Genomic DNA, 17,684 nt, shown 5'->3' with positions numbered 1-17,684 from the left:
CCAAGGCTTTAAGCATGCCTGGCAAGAACTCTACCAAGTGACCCACAACCCCAGTCCGTATCTTAGTGTCTCGGAAGACACCAAGGCAGCCTGAACAAGGCCACAAACAGATTGCCAGCCACCTCTTCTAGCAGTCCGCTACCAGGCAGAAGAACACAGTGAACACAGAGCAAATCATTGCCTCCCAGCCTTCCCACAGGCCTCTCCGTGGGACAAGCTGGGACCCTATCTTTGTCTCCGTGTGGCCTTAGGAGGAATTCCAAGTCCTGTGCAAGCACTCCACTGAGGGAAGGGGGGTGCCATTTGACCTGGTCACTGCACACTGGGCAGCAAGCGGATATGACCTGGAACTTGGGGACCACGTGAGCTGCCTGCTCATGCCCAGAGCTAACAAAGGATCGTATGGGTTATAGAACAAACCCCCTGAAGTGCGCTGCGATTTCAGAAGTGGGATTTTCCAAAAACCTCCAAATGGGAGATTGAAATAAATCAGCACACAACCACGATATGGACTTTTGAGACATATATTAAACTGGGGCTGGTTTTTCGAGGCAGGTTTCTCTGTGTAGCCCTGGCTATCCTGTACTCGCTTTTGTAGACCAGGCTGGCCTCAAACTCACAGAGACAGAGATCTGCCTGCCTCCCGAGTGCTAGGATTAAAGTGTCTGCCACCACCACCAGCCTTTGTGCGTTGTCTTTTTTTGGGGTGGGGCGGGGTGGGGTTGTTTTTCAGGCTTTTTTTTTCTTCTTGTTCTTGTTTTTGTTTTGGTATTGCTTTTTTCCTTTGTTTTTGACACAGGGGCTCACGACTGAGCCCAGGCCAGCCTGAAGCTCACAATTCCTCCTCCCTCAGCCTCCTGAATCTGCACCCAAGTATCACAAAGAAAAGGAACTAGCAGGTGAAGTTGGCTTGTTGGTTAGTTGGGTTCTTTTTGTGACATTTGTTTCTGTGGGAATGAGGGGTGCACTCCCACCATACATGCGGGGAGGCCAGAGAACAACTTGAAGGAATGGATTCTCTCTCCATCAGTAGGTCCTTTGGGTCAAACTCAGGACAAAGAAGGCTGATTACCCAAGCTCCTGCCTACGAAGGAGTGTCCCTGCAAACTATGCCTAAGGGTGGCTTCCCAAAGGCCTTTGCTTTGCCAACCAAGCACACATGCACGCATGGAGGTACCCATAAGCTAGTAAGCTTGGGGCTTAAGGCTTAAAAGAGAAGAGGTGAGCAAGATGCCTCACCTGGTTGCTGGGTTCAAGTCAGCTAACAGCCATCAGGCTAGATGGAGACCGCCAGGCTCCTGTCGCCGTGGCTAAACTCAACCAACATGAAGCTGTGTTGCCGCAGAAGGAGCCTTAGCCATGTGGTCACACGAGATAGATGGATTTCGGGAGAAATTTCCAAAGAAACCCCCTGCCCCAGGTATGAGATGATTCAAAGCTGAGTCCATCTGGGGGAGAAGCTCTTATTGGTCAGAGTAACAAAAAAGATGCTGACCAAAGGGCACAAAAGGCTTTAATCCCAGCACTAAGGAGACAGAAGCAGGCAGATCTCTGTAAGTGCAAGGCCAGCCTGGTCTCCTTATAACAAGACCTTGTCTCAAAAACCAAAACAAACATCAAGAGCCAAGCTTCAGGCTACGTCCCACTGTGTAACAAATTCAAAAATGTACATCAAATGCAAAGCAGGTCTTTGTCATCTGTACAGACCATAAAACTGAAAAATCACCAGAGAAAGGAAGCTGTGTCTGTCTTCACCATTAGACACTCACTTGGGACTCCTAAAGCAGGGGCCCGTCAAGATGGCTCAGTGGATAAAGACATTTGTTGCCAATCCTGATGGTCAGAGGTTAAATCCCTGAGAGCCACACGGTGGAAGGAAAGAACAGGCATCTCCGTGTTGTTCTAGCATCTCCACACCAATGCCATGGCACACCCTCACCCGTATATTAAAAATTATAATAAGATAAAAAGAACTCAAAACTTTTTTTTCCAGCAGGGAGAAAGAGAGAGAGAGAGAGAGAGAGAGAGAGAGAGAGAGAGAGAGAAGAAGAAGAAGAAGAAGAAGAAGAAGAAGAAGAAGAAGAAGAAGAAGAAGATAGCAATCAAAAAGAAGAAGAAAGCTGGGCGTGGTGGGGCACACCATTAATCCCAGCACTCGAGACGCAGAGGCAGGCAAATCGCTGTGAGTTCGAGGCCAGCCTGGTCTACAAAGCGAGTCTAGGACAGCCAAGGCTACACAGAGAAACCCTGTCTCGAAAAACGAAGAAGAAGAAGAAGAAGAAGAAGAAGAAGAAGAAGAAGAAGAAGAAGAAGAAGAAGAAGAAGAAGAAGCATTGACAGGACTCAGAAATACCCAGTGTATCTAAATCTGTATGTGTATGGAGGGATATATATGCATGTTCTTGGAGGGTGATATATACACATGTGTGTGTGTGTGTGTGTGTGTGTGTGTGTACATAAGGAAACCAGAGGGGCTGCTATTCCTTAGGGACTCTCACTGGGATCTGGGGCCTGCCTGAGTTGAGCAGGCTGCACGGCCAGCAAGCTTCTGACATTTCACTGGTCTCCTCCTCCCTGCCACCACATCTGGCTTTTCTATCCCTAGTGTTGGGGTTCAAACTCAGGTACCCATTCTTGAGCAGCAAGAACTTCAGCAGCGGAGCTCTCTCCCCAGCTTCTAAGTCTGTTTCCTGTTGCTATGACAGACTACCTGAGACAGGCCACCTAAAAGAAGTAGAGGTCTAGCCGGGCGTGGTGGCTCATGCCTTTAACCCCAGCACTTGGGAGGCAGAGGCAGGGGGATCACTGCAAGTTAGAGGCCAGCCTGGTCTACAAAGCGAGTCTAGGACAGCCAAGGCTACACAGAGAAACCCTGTCTGGAAAAACGAAAACCAAACAAAAAACGGAAGTAGAGATCCTCAGGCTTGGTGACTAGCTCAATATATCCGTTTGCCAGGCACAAGGCTCTGGGTTCAGTCACCAGCATCCCATAATATGGGTGTGGTGGCACACACCTAACCCATTTGAGGCCATCCTCAGCTGTGAGCTAAGGTCAGCTCAGGATACGCGGAATAGACCTGCCGGAGCCTGGACCGTCCAAGTCCCTTGTTGGCTTCAGTTCAAGGACAGCAAATCTGCAGGAGTGCGCAGAAGTGGCAAGCCTGGAGTGGCGGCCTCACTTCGCAACAGGCAGCTCTGGAGACAGCTAACCCTGTCTCTGAGCGCGCGCATGCACTCAAAAGAAACAGTTATATCTCCGGAGACCCGATGATTCCCTTCTCAAAGGTCCGCCTTCTCCAGCCACCACAGAGGCAACCAAGTTTCCGTGTGCAACCAGGCGCGCTGGCACACACCTTTAAGCCCAGCCTTCAGGAGGCTGAGGCAGAAGAATGGCCACCTGTGCAAGGCTGGCCTGGGCCACAGAGTGAGTTCCCAGGAAGCCTGGGCTCTAGAGTGAGACACTTTCTCAAAGGGGAGGTGGGGGTGGGGTGGGGGATGGGACGAGATGGAAGACATAGGAGATGATGGCTCAGCACGTCACGGAGCTTGCCACGGAGCTTGCCACGGAAGCCTGCAGACCAGATAGAGTTCAACTCTTGGAACTCATAAAGTTGGAAAGAACCAACTCCACAATGTTGTGTGACCTCCGTATGTATGCTGTGGCACACAAGCCAACACACAATAAAAATAATAGTAGTAATAATAATGCTAATCTTTTAAGGCAATCAAATCAAATCAAAATGCACACAAGATAATGAACACTTTGGGTTAAAGAGAGAGAGAGAGGGAGAGAGAGAGAGAGAGAGAGAGAGAGAGAGAGAGAGCACGCAAAATATTTCACAATTAATGTGCTCAAAAGAACTACATCCTGAAATCATGTACACAAAATGTTAACTAAATGTACTCTTGTGGCCGGGCGTGGTGGCGCACGCCTTTAATCCCAGCACTCGGGAGGCAGAGGCAGGCGGATCGCTGTGAGTTCGAGGCCAGCCTGGTCTACAAAGCGAGTCCAGGACAGCCAAGGCTACATAGAGAAACCCTGTCTCGAAAAACCAAACAAACAAACAATATATATATATATATACTCTTGTGAGGTGTGGGGCTACCTCACTCTAGTTTCAGCATGCAGAGGGCTGAGACTGGAGAATTAAGTTTAAGGCAAGCTTGGCTTACACAGTTAGATCAAGACCAGCCTAGGGTACGTAACAAGACTCTCTCAAAAACAGAAAAAGAAATGACCAGTGCTCCAGAGCCAGACAGATCTCGGTGAGGTCAAAGGTCAGCCTGGTCTGCAAAGAGAGTTCCAGGCCAGCCAAGGGCTACCTTAGTGAGAAGTCGCAAACAAAACAGGAAAAGAAAAAGTGATCAGGGTTCTAGGAGGACCCCCAGAGACTCCATACATAGCTCCTTCTGGGTTTGGGGGGCCTCAGTCTCTCCACCTGAAAAGAGAATCTACTGTTCCTTTTCCTTGCTTTGAGGGCGGACAGGAGGTGCGTGCAAAACCTTTTTTTTTTTTTTTTATTGAACACTACCCACGGAGCGCCACAGGGGTGGAGCGTTGCCCTACCCCCCTCACTCCCTTGCTGGCATCGCAAAGTGTTTTCTAAGGATCATCTCGTATAATCCTCCTGTGGTCCCTAATGGTGGAGACGCTCACCTTTCACCAGATCACAAATGTGGAAACTCCTCTGGACCGATGAAGCGCCTCGCCCAAGGGAGAAAGGAAACGCGGAGAATCCGCTGCGCCCCGTGCGAAAGCCAGAAGACAATTCCCACTCCATCACGAAGGCGATGCCGCCTGTTCTAGCCCGGGCAGTGGGGTCTGTGCATCAAACCCAGTTCTCCCAGTAGTGGAGACCGGAAAGAGGGGTCTCAGCGCCCTGGCCCTTGTCTATCACCCCCTTAGTCCCGTTGCTCACCTTGCGTATTTGGTTTTCTGGAAATCCAGCAGCCTAGCCAGAGCGAACATCGCTGCGGTTCCATCAGCGCCCAGCCCGGGGCTGGGACGCGGGAACCCTGGGAGCCTCTGCAGGAGGCGCAGCAGGTTGGAAGGACGTCGGATCCTGAGGCAGCTCCAGGGCCCTGGGAAGACCTGACCGTCTGCCTCTGGAACCCCGAGCCCCTAGCCTGGAGTCTCAGAATCGCAAATCCCGAGCAGATGGTGACGGGGGCGGGGCGGGGGCGGGATATGGGGGGGGGGAGGACGGGACTGAGGCGCACGCTGCCAATCGCTTGGCTGGGAGGTCCCCTCCCTCCAGCTCGCTTCTCCCTGTGTCCCCTCCACCTCATCGCTGTTCCAGCCAGCAGAAGACTGCTTAGACTAGACTGAACTGCTTGTCACCACTTGCCAGCCCAGCGCTGCAAGCCACAGGGGACATATGGGGCCTGGACCAGGCAGGCACCTTCAGTCTACTTGTTGCTGGCTCTTAGCCCTGTGCATCTCCGAGAAGCCTGCCAGCCCTGAATCCTCCCTGCCACCCAGGACTCTGTGACTCTAGGAATAACAGTCTTGCCCTCCCTGCACGCCCTCCCAAGATGGGGACACTCTAGAATGTCCAGAATCTTCACCAGCAAGTTCATCCTCATGTCTTTAAACTTCAGCCTCCTACATTTATATATTTGTCATGAGTATGGAGGTCAGAGGGCAACTTGCGGGAGTTGGTTTTGTCATTACACCGTGTATAACCCGGGACAAACCTCAGGTCTTCAGGCTTGCTTTGTGGCAAGCACCTTTACCTGCTGTACCCGCTTACCAGCCGCCACATTCAGCTTCCTTGTTTTAGTTTTCCTTGTTTTTCAGTTGTCTACTTTTTGGGGACCTTGGTTTGTTTGAAGGACATGGTGATCCATCTGTCTTCTGTACACATTTAGAACACCCCTTGAGGGAGCTGAGGGAGACAAGATAGTCTTCAATGCTTGTGTTAGCTACTGTTGGTTTCCACTCGGCAGGACCTAGAATCACCAAAGACATAACTTCTGGGCATGTCTGGGGGTGATTGCATTATTAGTTAGGTTGAGGTGAGAAGGGGCACCCTAAATGTGGGCTGAGAGCTGATCTTGAGTAAAAGAGCGAAGATGAACTTAATGCCAGAATTTCTGTCTCTTGGCTTATTTTTGTTGGTGGTGATGGCATTATTATTTTTTATTATTATTTTATTACTATTATTTTTATTATTATTAATTTTTGGTTTGGGGTTTTTGTGTTTAGTTTGTTGTTAATTAGCCTTTTGTTGTTATTGTTGTTGTTTGTTTGTTTTTAAATTGAAGGTCCCTTACTGGTCCGGCTTCCACGGGTGGCCAAGATGAAGGGAAAGGAGAGGGCGACCAGCTGGCACAGGGAGTGTCATTTGGACATTTCATTTACACACAGAACTAAACAGACAAACACAGAGTTGCTATTGTGGTTGGCAGTTTTGTTTTTCCAGACAAGGTTTCTCTGTGTATCCCTGGCTGTCCTGGAACTTGCTCTGTAGAGCAGGCTGGCCTTGAATCCACAGAGATCTGCCTACCTCTACCTCCCAAATTCTGGGATTAAAGATGTGCACCAGGGGCTGGAGAGATGGCTCAGTGGTTAAGAGCACTAACTGCTCTTCCAGAGGTCATGAGTTCAATTCCCAGTGACCACATGGTGGCTCACAACCATCTATACTGTGATCTGGTGCCCTCTTCTGGCCTGCAGGTGTGCATGAAGACAGAGCACTGAATACATTTAAAAAAAAAAAAAATGTGCACAACCGCAGCCAGCATCTCTCTGCTTCTCAGCTCTGGATGCACTGTGACAGATGGGTCCCCGAGTTCGTGAGACCTCCTCTCCTCCTCAGTCCCACAGCTCCCCCCCCTCCTTTTTTTTTTTTTTTTTTTTTTTTTGTGGTTTTTCGAGACAGGGTTTCTCTATGTAGCCTTGGCTGTCCTGGACTCACTTTGTAGACTAGGCTGGCCTCGAACTCACAGAGATCCACCTGCCTCTGCCTCCCGAGTGCTGGGATTAAAGGCGTGCGCCACCACACCCGGCTAGCTTCCCCCTCTTGAGTCCACAGCTTCCGGATCCTTTTGATTTAGTGTTTATTGTTTCCCCCCGGCCCCAGGGCCAGAGACTGACTCCAGGCCTCAGCGCATGCTATATGGACATCCCGTGGTTAGGCTATGTCCCCGGGTTCCTTTCTTACTTTTTAATTTTGAGATAGTCTGGCTAACTGCTCAAGCTGGCCTTGAACTTACTATACAGCGTAGGCTGACCTTGAATTTGCAAGCCCCCTGCTTTCAGCCTCCCAGGTGGCTGGGTGGGATGTGCCTGCTCCACCAGGCCGTGCTCTAGTCCATGTTAAAACAATGTTTGTTTGGTGTCCTATAGAATCCTGAGGATGTGCCACGCACACCCCCTGCATCAAGGGAGCTAGAACAAGAAGCAAACTGAGAAAAGACCGACTGATCCACCTCTGCCTTCCAAATGCTGAGCCTGGAGTAGGCATGCGCACAGCCCTGGCTGGGCAAGACCAGAGGGCTACAGGGAGATGGTGAGGAGGAGATCATGCCAGACTGGCAGTAAATGAGAGGGGGTGGGGGAGAGTGAGAGGGCTGAAAGAAGAGGCAAAAGGAAAGACTTTGGAGTGCTCAGGAGATAAGGATGACCAGCCTCAGGTGTTGGTTTCAAAATTCAAGGCGTCTAACATGGTCATCCCAGAACTTGGGATGCAAAGGCAGGAGAAGCTCACATTTGAGGCCAGCCTGGGCAATTTAGCAAGAACTTATCTCAAGGAAAATAATCAAAAGAGAGCAGGGCATATTATTCTAATTCTAGTAGAGGCATTGCCTAGAATCCCCCAGAGAGGGGCTGGGGTGTGGCTCAGTGGTAGAGCCCCTGCCTAGAATCCCCCAGTGAGGGGCTGGGGTGTGGCTCAGTGGTAGGGCACCTGCCTAGAATCCCCCAGTGAGGGCCTGGGGTGTGGCTCAGTGGTAGAGCCCCTGCCTAGAATCCCCCAGTGAGGGGCTGGGGTGTGGCTCAGTGGTAGAGCCCCTGCCTAGAATCCCCCAGTAAGGGACTGGGGTGTGGCTCAGTGGTAGAGCACTTGCCTAGAATCCCCCAGTGAGGGGCTAGAAGCATGGCTCAGCTGTAGAGTGTCTGACTAGCATGTGTAAGACCCTGAATTCAGTTTTTAGTATAGAGGAGGGAAAGTAATAACAAAAATGCCACAATTAAACTTATTACTCCTTATACTAACTTTAAAAACTAATTTTAGCCAGGCAGTGATGGCACACACCTTTAATCCCTGAACTCAGGAGGCAAAGGCAGGTGGATCTCTGTGAGTTCGAGGCCAGTCTTGTCCACAAAGTGAGTCCAGGACAGCCAAGGCTACACAAAGAAACCCTGTCTCAAAAAACAAAACAAAACAAAAAACAAGATTTTAAAAAACCTAATTTTAAAAATGAGGTAGAAGACCAGCTGGTGGTGGCACATGCCTTTAATCCCAGCACTTGGGAAGCAGAGGCAGGTGGATCTCTGAGTTTGAGGCCAGCCTGGGTTTATGGAGCTACTTCTAGGACAGCCAGGGGTACACAGAGAAAACCAGTCTTAAAAAAAAAAAAAAAAAAAAAAAAAAAAAAAGCAGAAAGACTATGCACATGGGAGGAGGAGAAGGTATGTTCAGCTGTACTTATGTTATTTATATTATTTATATTTATATTTATGTGTCGTAGTTGTGATGGAGATGTGTGTTTGTTTGCCTCTCGTGGTAAAATCAAATGGCAAAGCCCCATGTGTGATTCCAGCGGCTAACTTAAACTGCATAGTAAGAAGCAGACAACCGCAGACGAGGAGGAGGAGGTAGGAGAAACAGGAGAAGGTGGGAAGGTGGCAGTGGGGGAAGGGGGCAAGAAAGGGAAACAAAAACCCCGAATGAGGGCCTGGAGAGACAACTTAATTGGGTAAAGTTCTTGCCATGCAAACATGAGGACCAGAGTTTGGATCCCTGGTACCCACATATAACATGGTTGCAACAGCATGCGCCAATAACCTTAGTTCTGCGGATACAGAGCCAGCTGGATGCTGGGAGCTTTCAAGTCAGCCAGCCTAGCCTGTTGGTAAGCTCCAGATCTGATGAGAAACCTTATGCCAAAGAAGAAGGTAGAGGGGCTGGAGAGATGGCTCAGTGGTTAAGGGCACCAGCTGCTCTTCCAGAGGTCATGAGTTCAAGTCCCAGCAACCACATGGTGGCTCACAACAATCTGTAATGTGATCTGATGCCCTCTTCTGGCCTGCGGGTGTACATTCAGACAGAGCACCGTAGAGAGGCTGGAGATGGCTCTTGTTGTTCTTGCAGAGGGCCCAGGTTTGGCTCTCAGAGATACCCTCTTCCAGCCTCTGTGAACACAAGACATGTCTGTAGTGCACATGCATATACTCAGGGAAACACAAATGCATAAAATAAAACAATAAATCTTTTTTTAACTATTTATTTATTTGTTTGTTTGTTTGTTTATTATGTATACAAAGTTCTGCCTGTATGTGTGCCTGCGGATCGCACTGTAGATAGCTGTGAGCCACCATGTGGTTGCTGGGAATTGAACTCAGGACCTTTGAAAGAGCAGTCAGTGCTCTTAACCTCTGAGCTGTCTCTCCAGCCCAATAAATCTTTATTATTATTATTTTTAAAGATGGAAAGCAATAGAGGAAGATGCCCTATGTTGACCTGTGGCCTCTACGGGGACAAGTACACACAACACACACACACACACACACACACACACACACACAGCCGGACTGAGCCAGGGTTATGTGGTCAGTATGGTATGGTACTCATGGGAGATAATGGAATTTAGGGGGACCAAAACACTCCCAAGGGACACAGCTCATAGGGGCGGACTATATGTATTTGAATCTTATGTTCTGCATCCTGAGCTCCCCGGCAAACACAACTCTCAGAGCTCTAACTTCTACAGACTTCCCAGAGACAAAAACCAGGAGCCTTAAGCCCGACATTGCCCAGCCCTGTGCTAACCTGCAGGATCAAGGCTCTCTGTCAGATGCATTGTCTGCCGTCCAGCAGAATCTCTGCCCGAGCCCTCTGCCTCAGCTCACAAGGTCTGCTGGTGCACCGTGACCCTCTCTGATGACCTTTCCTCATCACAGAGTCCAGGTCGGATCCCATGTGGTCACTTGTAGCCACAGCTCCTGAAAGGCTTGGGTCGGAGCTCTCCAAGGCTGTGTCCTTCTCCTTGGCCTAGGCTGTTTGTCTAGCCTTCTGACTGTCCCCCTTCAAGCAGGTCTTGACAACAGGCTCCTTGGAGACCAGTAGGAGACCCCGGGAATAAAACACAAGTCTAGAAACGGATAGTTTCCCCCTCCATCAGCTAAAGAAGTTGAATAAAAAATAAGTTACTATTTTTACTGCTAGGATGTGGTTGTTATGGAAACAGAGGGCCTGACTCTTGCTCCAGACTGAAGGTTTGGCTGTGTTTGAGGGGGAAGAGGGAAGAGGTGGTTGGCGCGGTGGTCAGCAGCTGGGAGAAAAACCTGAGGACCACCATCTTGCCCTGTACACATCAGAGGGAGTCTCGGCCAACAAATCTACATCTTCATAGTTCCTCACCAGTCCACCTCCCTCCTCCGTCCCTTCTTCTCTCCGTCCCTCCTTCCCTCCCTCCATCGCTCTTTTATTTCCTTCTTCCTTTCATTTTCCTTTTTATAGTTTTGTAGTATTGAGGACTGAACCCAGGACTTACTTGTGCCATACAAGCACTTAAGGACACAGAGAGGTTGGGGCACTAGAAGAGGAATTCTGTTTCAGTGGTGGAGCACCTGCCTAGAATCCCCCAGTGAGGGGCTGAGGTGTGGCTCAGTGGTAGAGCACCTGCCTGGAGTCCCACAGTGAGGGGCTGGAGTGTGGCTCAGTGGTAGAGCCCCTGCCTAGAATCCCCCAGTGAGGGGATGGGGTGTGGCTCAGTGGTAGAGCCCCTGCCTAGAATCCCCCAGTGAGGGGCTGGGGTGCGGCTCAGTGGTAGAGCCCCTGCCTAGAATCCCCCAGTGAGGGGCTGGGGTGTGGCTCAGTGGTAGAGCCCCTGCCTAGAATCCCCCAGTGAGGGGCTGGGGTGTGGCTCAGTGGTAGAGCGCCTGCCCAGAGTCCCCGAGTGAGGGGCTGGGGTGTGGCTCAGTGGTAGAGCACCTGCCTAGAATCCCCCAGTGAGGGGCTGGGGTGTGGCTCAGTGGTAGAGCACCTGTCTAGAATTCCCCAGTGAGGGGCTGGGGTGTGGCTCAGTGGTAGAGTGCCTGCCCAGAGTCCCCGAGTGAGGGGCTGGCCTTCTGAGAAAAAGCTAAGGTCATGGCAGGGTCTTTAGAGAAAGGCTAGACATCTAACATAGCCCCTACTTCTCTATGTCACTCTCCCCAAGCCAGAATAGTCGGTGGGAAATCAGTGTCTACTGAACAATGCAGGCGGTTTTAGCAAAATAGGGAGGAAAGCTCTGATGTCACTCACCTTATAGAGCCTGGTTTCCAGGTGACACCTACCATAGCCTTACAAGAAAGATTGGATTGGAAGGTGTGGGCATGGAACCCAGGTTTTCCTGTATACTATGTGAGGGCTATGCCATGCAGCCATACCCCAAACTCAATGACAAGCTTTGCCTAACAATATATGCTATAACTGGCACAGTTTAAAACTGGTAATTCCTTGGTTCAATCAATAAATTTAAGTGTTTGTCACTTATGTCACTCCTTTCTATCATTTAAAAAATATTTACTTATTTATTTATTGCAGAGCTGAGGATGCAAACAGAGCTTCAAGTATGCTACGTAAGAGTTCCATCATGGGGCTGGAGAGATGGCTCAGTGGTTAAGAGCACTGGCTGCTCTTCCAGTAGTCCCAAGTTCAATTCCCAGCAACCACATGGTGGCCCACAACCATCTGTAATGAGATCTAGTGTCCTCTTCTGGTGTGCAGGTGTACAAGGAAGCAGAACACTGTATATGTAATAAATAAATCTTAAAAACAAAACAAAACAAAACAACAACAACAAAAAAAGAGTTCCAACCGGGCGTGGTGGCGCATGCCTTTAATCCCAGCACTCGGGAGGCAGAGGCGGGCGGATCGCTGTGAGTTCGAGGCCAGCCTGGTCTACAAAGTGAGTCCAGGACAGCCAAGGCTAACACAGAGAGACCCTGTCTGGAAAAACCAAAAAAAAAAAAAAGAGTTCCATCACAAGACGGGCATGGTAGTGCATGCCTTTAATCCCAGCACTCAGGAGGCAGAGGTAGTCAGATCTCTGTGAGTTCAAGGCCAGCCTGGACTACAAAGCGAGTCAAAGACAGTCAAGGCTACACAGAGAGGCCCTGTCTCAAAAAACAACAACAACAAAAAAGAGTTCTGCCACTAAGCCACACCCAGATCCTCACTGGGGGATTCTAGGCAGGTGCTCTACCACTGAGCCACACCGCAGCCCCTCACTGGGGGATTCTAGGCAGGTGCTCTACCACTGAGTCACACCTCAGCCCCTCACTGAGGGATTCTAGGCAGGTGCTCTATCACTGAGCCACACCCCAGCCCCTCACTGGGGAATTCTAGGCAGGTGCTCTACCACTGAGTCACACCTCAGCTTCTCACTGAGGGATTCTAGGCAGGTGCTCTATCACTGAGCCACACCCCAGCCCCTCACTGGGGGATTCTAGGCAGGTGCTCTATCACTGAGCCACACCCCAGCCCCTCACTGGGGGATTCTAGGCAGGGGCTCTACCACTGAGCCACACCCCTAGACCCTCACTCGGTGATTCTAAGCAGGGGCGCTAACAACCCCTCAGATATTTGTCTATAGATGTTCTTTGTGTTTGTGTATCTTTTCAACAATGATTGTCATTTGATCAAAAGGTAAGCCCAACCTTCTAGAAGCAGCCGAGATAAGTAAAGGAGAGCATGCCCCATCCCTAGTTGTCCTTCTTGCAGGCCCCAGTCTCCCAGTGACTCAGTCTCCCAATGTGGGCAAAGTCTCCATCTGGGCACTTGTTCCTTCCCTGTGGGGCTCACAGGTTATTCAGAGAGACAGAGTTGGCAGGAGCCACCACCTAGGGACACTCACAATGTCTGAGGAGAGGGAGGGAGTATCAAAGATAAACAAAACTGGTGTGTTCAGGATAGATTCTAATCAGTAACAACCACTGCACTGGGCAAAGTCCAGCGAGAACTGAACTCATTGTGGATTTAGACAGAGGTGTCTGGGCAGCTGTGTGCGTCTGTGTGTGCATGTGTGTTCTGTGTGTGTTCATGTATGTGTGCATTGTGGAGGCAATAGATCAATGTCAAAATCAATGCTTAGGATCCAAACACTGTAGTTTTGTTTATATTACATTTATCTATGTATGCTGGGGAAAGGCACGCATGCCAGAGCCCTGGTGTGGGGGGTCAGAGAACACCTCGTGGGAGTTGATTTCCTTCTCCTACAATGTGGGTTCCATGGTTCAAACTCAGATCATTAACCTAGGCTGTAAGAGCCTTTCTCCGCGGAGCCAACTTGCCCTGTCTTGATTTTTGAGATGGGATTTCTTAGTATCGTGGAGCTTGGTAATTCAGCTGGTGTGGCTGACCAAGGACTCCCAAGTAACATCCTGGAGATGGGAGAATGAAAGGAAATCCCTCCAGAGGCTTCCTTAGACAGAACCCTGTTGTGTCAACTTTTTTCTGGGGTGACAAGAACAAACATCTTTTTGCCCCCACAGAGGAAGCCAAAGACAAACCGAAGCAATGATTCTATCAAAGTCTAACTTTATGAGCCAGTGAGTTTCCTGGCGTTACTAGCAAGAGTGTGGGTGGTCAGTTACTTGGAGGAATAGGATCACTCAAAAGGTATATGAATCCCTGAAAAGCCCACCCTATCCCACATGGGCAAGGACTCACGAAAGCTGCATCTCTGAAGCTCTCAGCACAACTTACAAGCAGCTTAGTTTCCTCTCCCAAGCCTATCATAACTACTCCTATAACCTTGGGGGGGGGGGGTCTTGTGAATCCTGCTGATTTCAGGAACTTCCTGAGATCTATAAGTTGTTCGCTTCCTGCATCTTAAGGAGTCACCCTTCTTCCTAGGAGGAAATGTTTCAAATTAGAAGAAATCAGTACATAATGAACTCCAAGACCTATGCTCAATTTCTCAGGCAGTGGTGGGCTAAAGGCTGGTTGGTTGGCATCTTCTCATGCCATCCTGTGTTGCTTCAGGGTTCAGGCAAAGCCAGAGCCTGGTCCTGGTCCCTCTAGATCCCCCTCTTAAGTCATCCTCCTGCTTAGTCCAGACAGCACCAAATAAATGACTTCCCTCTCATCTTTTCTGTGCAATTCCAATTGCCTCTTCCTCTCCTGGAAGACTTCTGTTTCTTCTTCAAGGCTTAGCGCTAAGCTTGGCAAAGCCTCGAGGTTGAAGGCGCACCTCCCTTCTATGCTTCCTTTAAACCAGCACTAGGCTTCCATGCTCCCTCCGCTCCACACATCTTGCCCACCACCACCACCAAAGGCCAACAACACAGGCTGGGCCGGCCCTTACCTTGAGTCAGAGGATCGACTCTTTGGAGTCTGAGGACTCTGGAACAAGGTGGCGAGAAACAGTTCCTGGATTTGGACTGGGGTGGGCCAGTTTGTAGCAGAAGCTAAGATCTGAGGTTTTGCTTTTAGGCAGATGCTAACAGGGCTTGGATTTGTTGTGCTCTGGTGCTGTGTTACATTTGCTTAGTTGTGGGGCACTGGGGGTTGGAAAACATCTGCTGTCGTCTTCCACAGTGTGGGTCCTGGGGGCAGGGCTTGTCATCAAGGTTAATGGCAAGCACCTTCCATCTCAGCCAGGCCTGGTTTGGCTTTGTCTTTTGAGATAGGGTCTCATGTAGCCCAGGCTGGCCTCTAACTTCCTGTGTAGCCAAGGATGGCCTTAAGCTCCTGATGCTCCTGCTCTCACCTCTAAAGTGTCAGGACCACTGGTATACACCACCACCACCCAGTTTTGCCTGGTGTCATGGATGCACTGTAGTACCCAAGCTGCAAGCCCAGCCCGTCATTCTTTTTCTTTCTTTCTTCTTCATTTTTTTAATGATTTATTTATTTTTATTTTGTGTGCATTGGTCTTTTGCCTACATGTATATCTCTGTAAGGGGGTGTTAAACCTCCTGAAACTGCAGCCACAGACAGTAATGAGCTGCCATCTGGGCACTGGGAATTGAACCCAGGACCTCTGAAAGAGCAGCCAGTGGCTCTTAACTGCTCACCTTAAGTAAATCTCTCTCTCTCTCTCTTTTTTTTTTTTTTTTTTTTTTTTTTTTTTTTTTGTTTTGGGGGCCAGGGTTTCTCTGTGTAGCCTTGGTTGTCCTGGAATGACTCTGTAGCCCAGGCTGGCCTCAAACTCTCAGAGATCCACCTGCCTCTGCCTCCCTAAATACTGAGATTAAAGGCGTGTGGCACCACTGCGCCGCTTTAAATCAATCTCTCTCTCTCTCTCTCTCTCTCTCTCTCTTTTTTTTTTTTTTTTTTTTTTTTTTTGGTTTTTCAAGACAGGGTTTCTCTGTGTAGCCTTGGCTGTCCTGGACTCACTTTGTAGACCAGGCTGGCCTTGAACTCACAGTGATCCACCTGCCTCTGCCTCCGGAGGGCTGGGATTAAAAGCGTGCGCCACCACGCCCGGCTAAACCAATCTCTTTTAAAATGTTCAGTTCCTTAACATTCTGGGAACTGACCACAAGGCTTGATAGGCATCCTTCCCGATCTCCTGCCTGTGTGCTTGACTGAGGGAGCCTCAGTTTCACAATATCCTGGAGCACGGCGCCCTCTGGTGGCCAGTAGTAAAGTCACATTTACGATGACTCCCCATAAAGGGACATGGTTTATTTAGAGTAATGGTTCTTAACCATTCACAGGGGACACATATCAAATATTTACACTAGGATTCATAACAGTAGCACAATTACGGTTATGAAGTAGCAACAAAAATAATTTTATGGTTAGGAGGAGGTTCACCACAACATGAGGAACTGTATTAAAGGGTCACAGCGCTAGGAAGGTTGAGAATTGCTGATTTAGATCATCAACAGGACTGCCACCTTTAGGAAGCATCCACCAAAACACATTATATTAATTAATTTAATTATAATCTCATACAATAATTATATTGTTTCTTTATTAAGATGTTCTCAGATGCTGGGTGCGGTGGTACACGCCTGTAATCCCAGCACTCAGTAGGCAGAGGTACGCAGATCTCTACAAGTTTGAGACTAGCCTGGTCTACAAAACGAGTCCAGGACAGCCAGAGCTACACAGGGAAACCCTGTCTGGAAAAAAAAGATGTTCTCAGATAGCCCTGGCTGACCTTGAACTCCCTATTTATGACTCTCTTCCTCCTCCAAGTGCTCGAAGTGGAAGTATAGGCTTGCACTGCCAACCCTGATTTACAAGATGATAGGGAAGGCCAGGTGTGGTGACACACGACTTTAATCCCAGCATTCGGGAGGCAGAGGCAGGTAGATTGGGAGCTCAAGGCCAGCCTAGTCTTCAAAGCTAGTCTAGGACAGCCAAGACTACACAGAGAAACCCTGTCTCGAAAAACCAAAACCAAGCAAACAAAAAACCCAGGGATTCACACAGCTAGACACTCTGTCACTGAGTTAAACCCTTAGCCTCCTCCTTCTTCTTCTTCTTCCTTTTTTTCCCCCCAGTATGGGGAGGTCTGGCTATGTAACCTAGGCTAGCTGAAAAATCACTATGGACTCAGACTAGCCTCAAACTCGCGATGATCCATCTGCCTCAACTTCCTGAGTACTGGGATGGCAGGTGGGCAACCCACTGCCCACTTCAGGATGGCCTGCTTCTGGTAAGACATCTGTAGCTTTCCCGGGCCAACAACCTCCAATCGGCACTCACCTGAGCCCTCCCCTTCTCCCAAAAGCTTTCCCACTGCACTGCCTGCGCAAATCTGCCAGTCACATTGGTAGCTGCTATAGCAAGCTTTGAGAAAATGGCTATTGCTTGTACTCATGTCCACTGAGCTACATAGAGGAAATGAAAAGGGGGAGAACAGGGAGGAGAGGGGAAGGAAAGGCTCTCAGGATGGCAAAGGCTAGGGGAGGGATGGAGGAATCCAAACACCTACTTTGGATTTTGCTGGGTTTGGTTTGATTTTGTTTTTCAAGACAGGGTTTCTCTGTGTAGCCGTGGCTGTCCTGGAACTCACTCTGTTCACCAGGCTGGCCTCGAACTCAGAGATCCCCTGCCTCGAGTGCTGGAATTAAAGATGTGTGCCACCATTGCCTGGCTTACTTTGAGGTGGTTTGTTTGTTTAGTTGGTTGGTTTTGGTTTTGGTTTCTTGAGACAGGGTTTCTCTGTGTAGCCTTGGCTGTCCTGGACTCGCTTTGTAGAGCAAGCTGGACTCGAACTCAGAGATCCTCATGCCTCTACCACCCAAGTGCTGGGATTAAAGGTGTGCTTGATTAAAGAATAAAGCTACCACCTCCTGGCTTGATTTTGAGTTTTTTAAGGTGGTGATACTGTGGTGTTTTTATTTACTTTTAAATTTTTTTTTTTACTAAATGTTATGACATTTATTAATGTGTATATGCCACAACGCCCATGTGGAGGTCAGAGGACAACCTGCAGGAGTCTGTTCTCTCCCTCCACTATGTAAACACTGGACATGAACTCAGGTCAGACTTCTATAAATGACTTCTTGCTGA

The 17,684-nt window shown here is 49.2% G+C and overlaps 1 protein-coding gene across 1 annotated transcript in view; it reads right to left on the bottom strand.

Moving 5' to 3' along the window:
- The window catches only part of Mmd2 (monocyte to macrophage differentiation associated 2), a 43,264-nt gene extending 38,174 nt beyond the window's left edge, over positions 1–5,090 (bottom strand). Inside the window, exon 1 of the mRNA XM_051161119.1 lies at positions 4,920–5,090. Coding sequence (XP_051017076.1) covers positions 4,920–4,969 — 50 coding nt within the window. The 5' untranslated portion in view covers positions 4,970–5,090. The remainder of the gene's footprint in view (positions 1–4,919) is intronic.
- Positions 5,091–17,684: the final 12,594 nt, after the last annotated feature.

This window comes from Acomys russatus, chromosome 19, assembly GCF_903995435.1.
Source record: "Acomys russatus chromosome 19, mAcoRus1.1, whole genome shotgun sequence".
Lineage (NCBI taxonomy): Eukaryota > Metazoa > Chordata > Mammalia > Rodentia > Muridae > Acomys > Acomys russatus.
The sequence above is the reverse complement of the archived record's forward strand: the minus strand, read 5'-3'. Positions and strand labels throughout refer to the sequence as shown.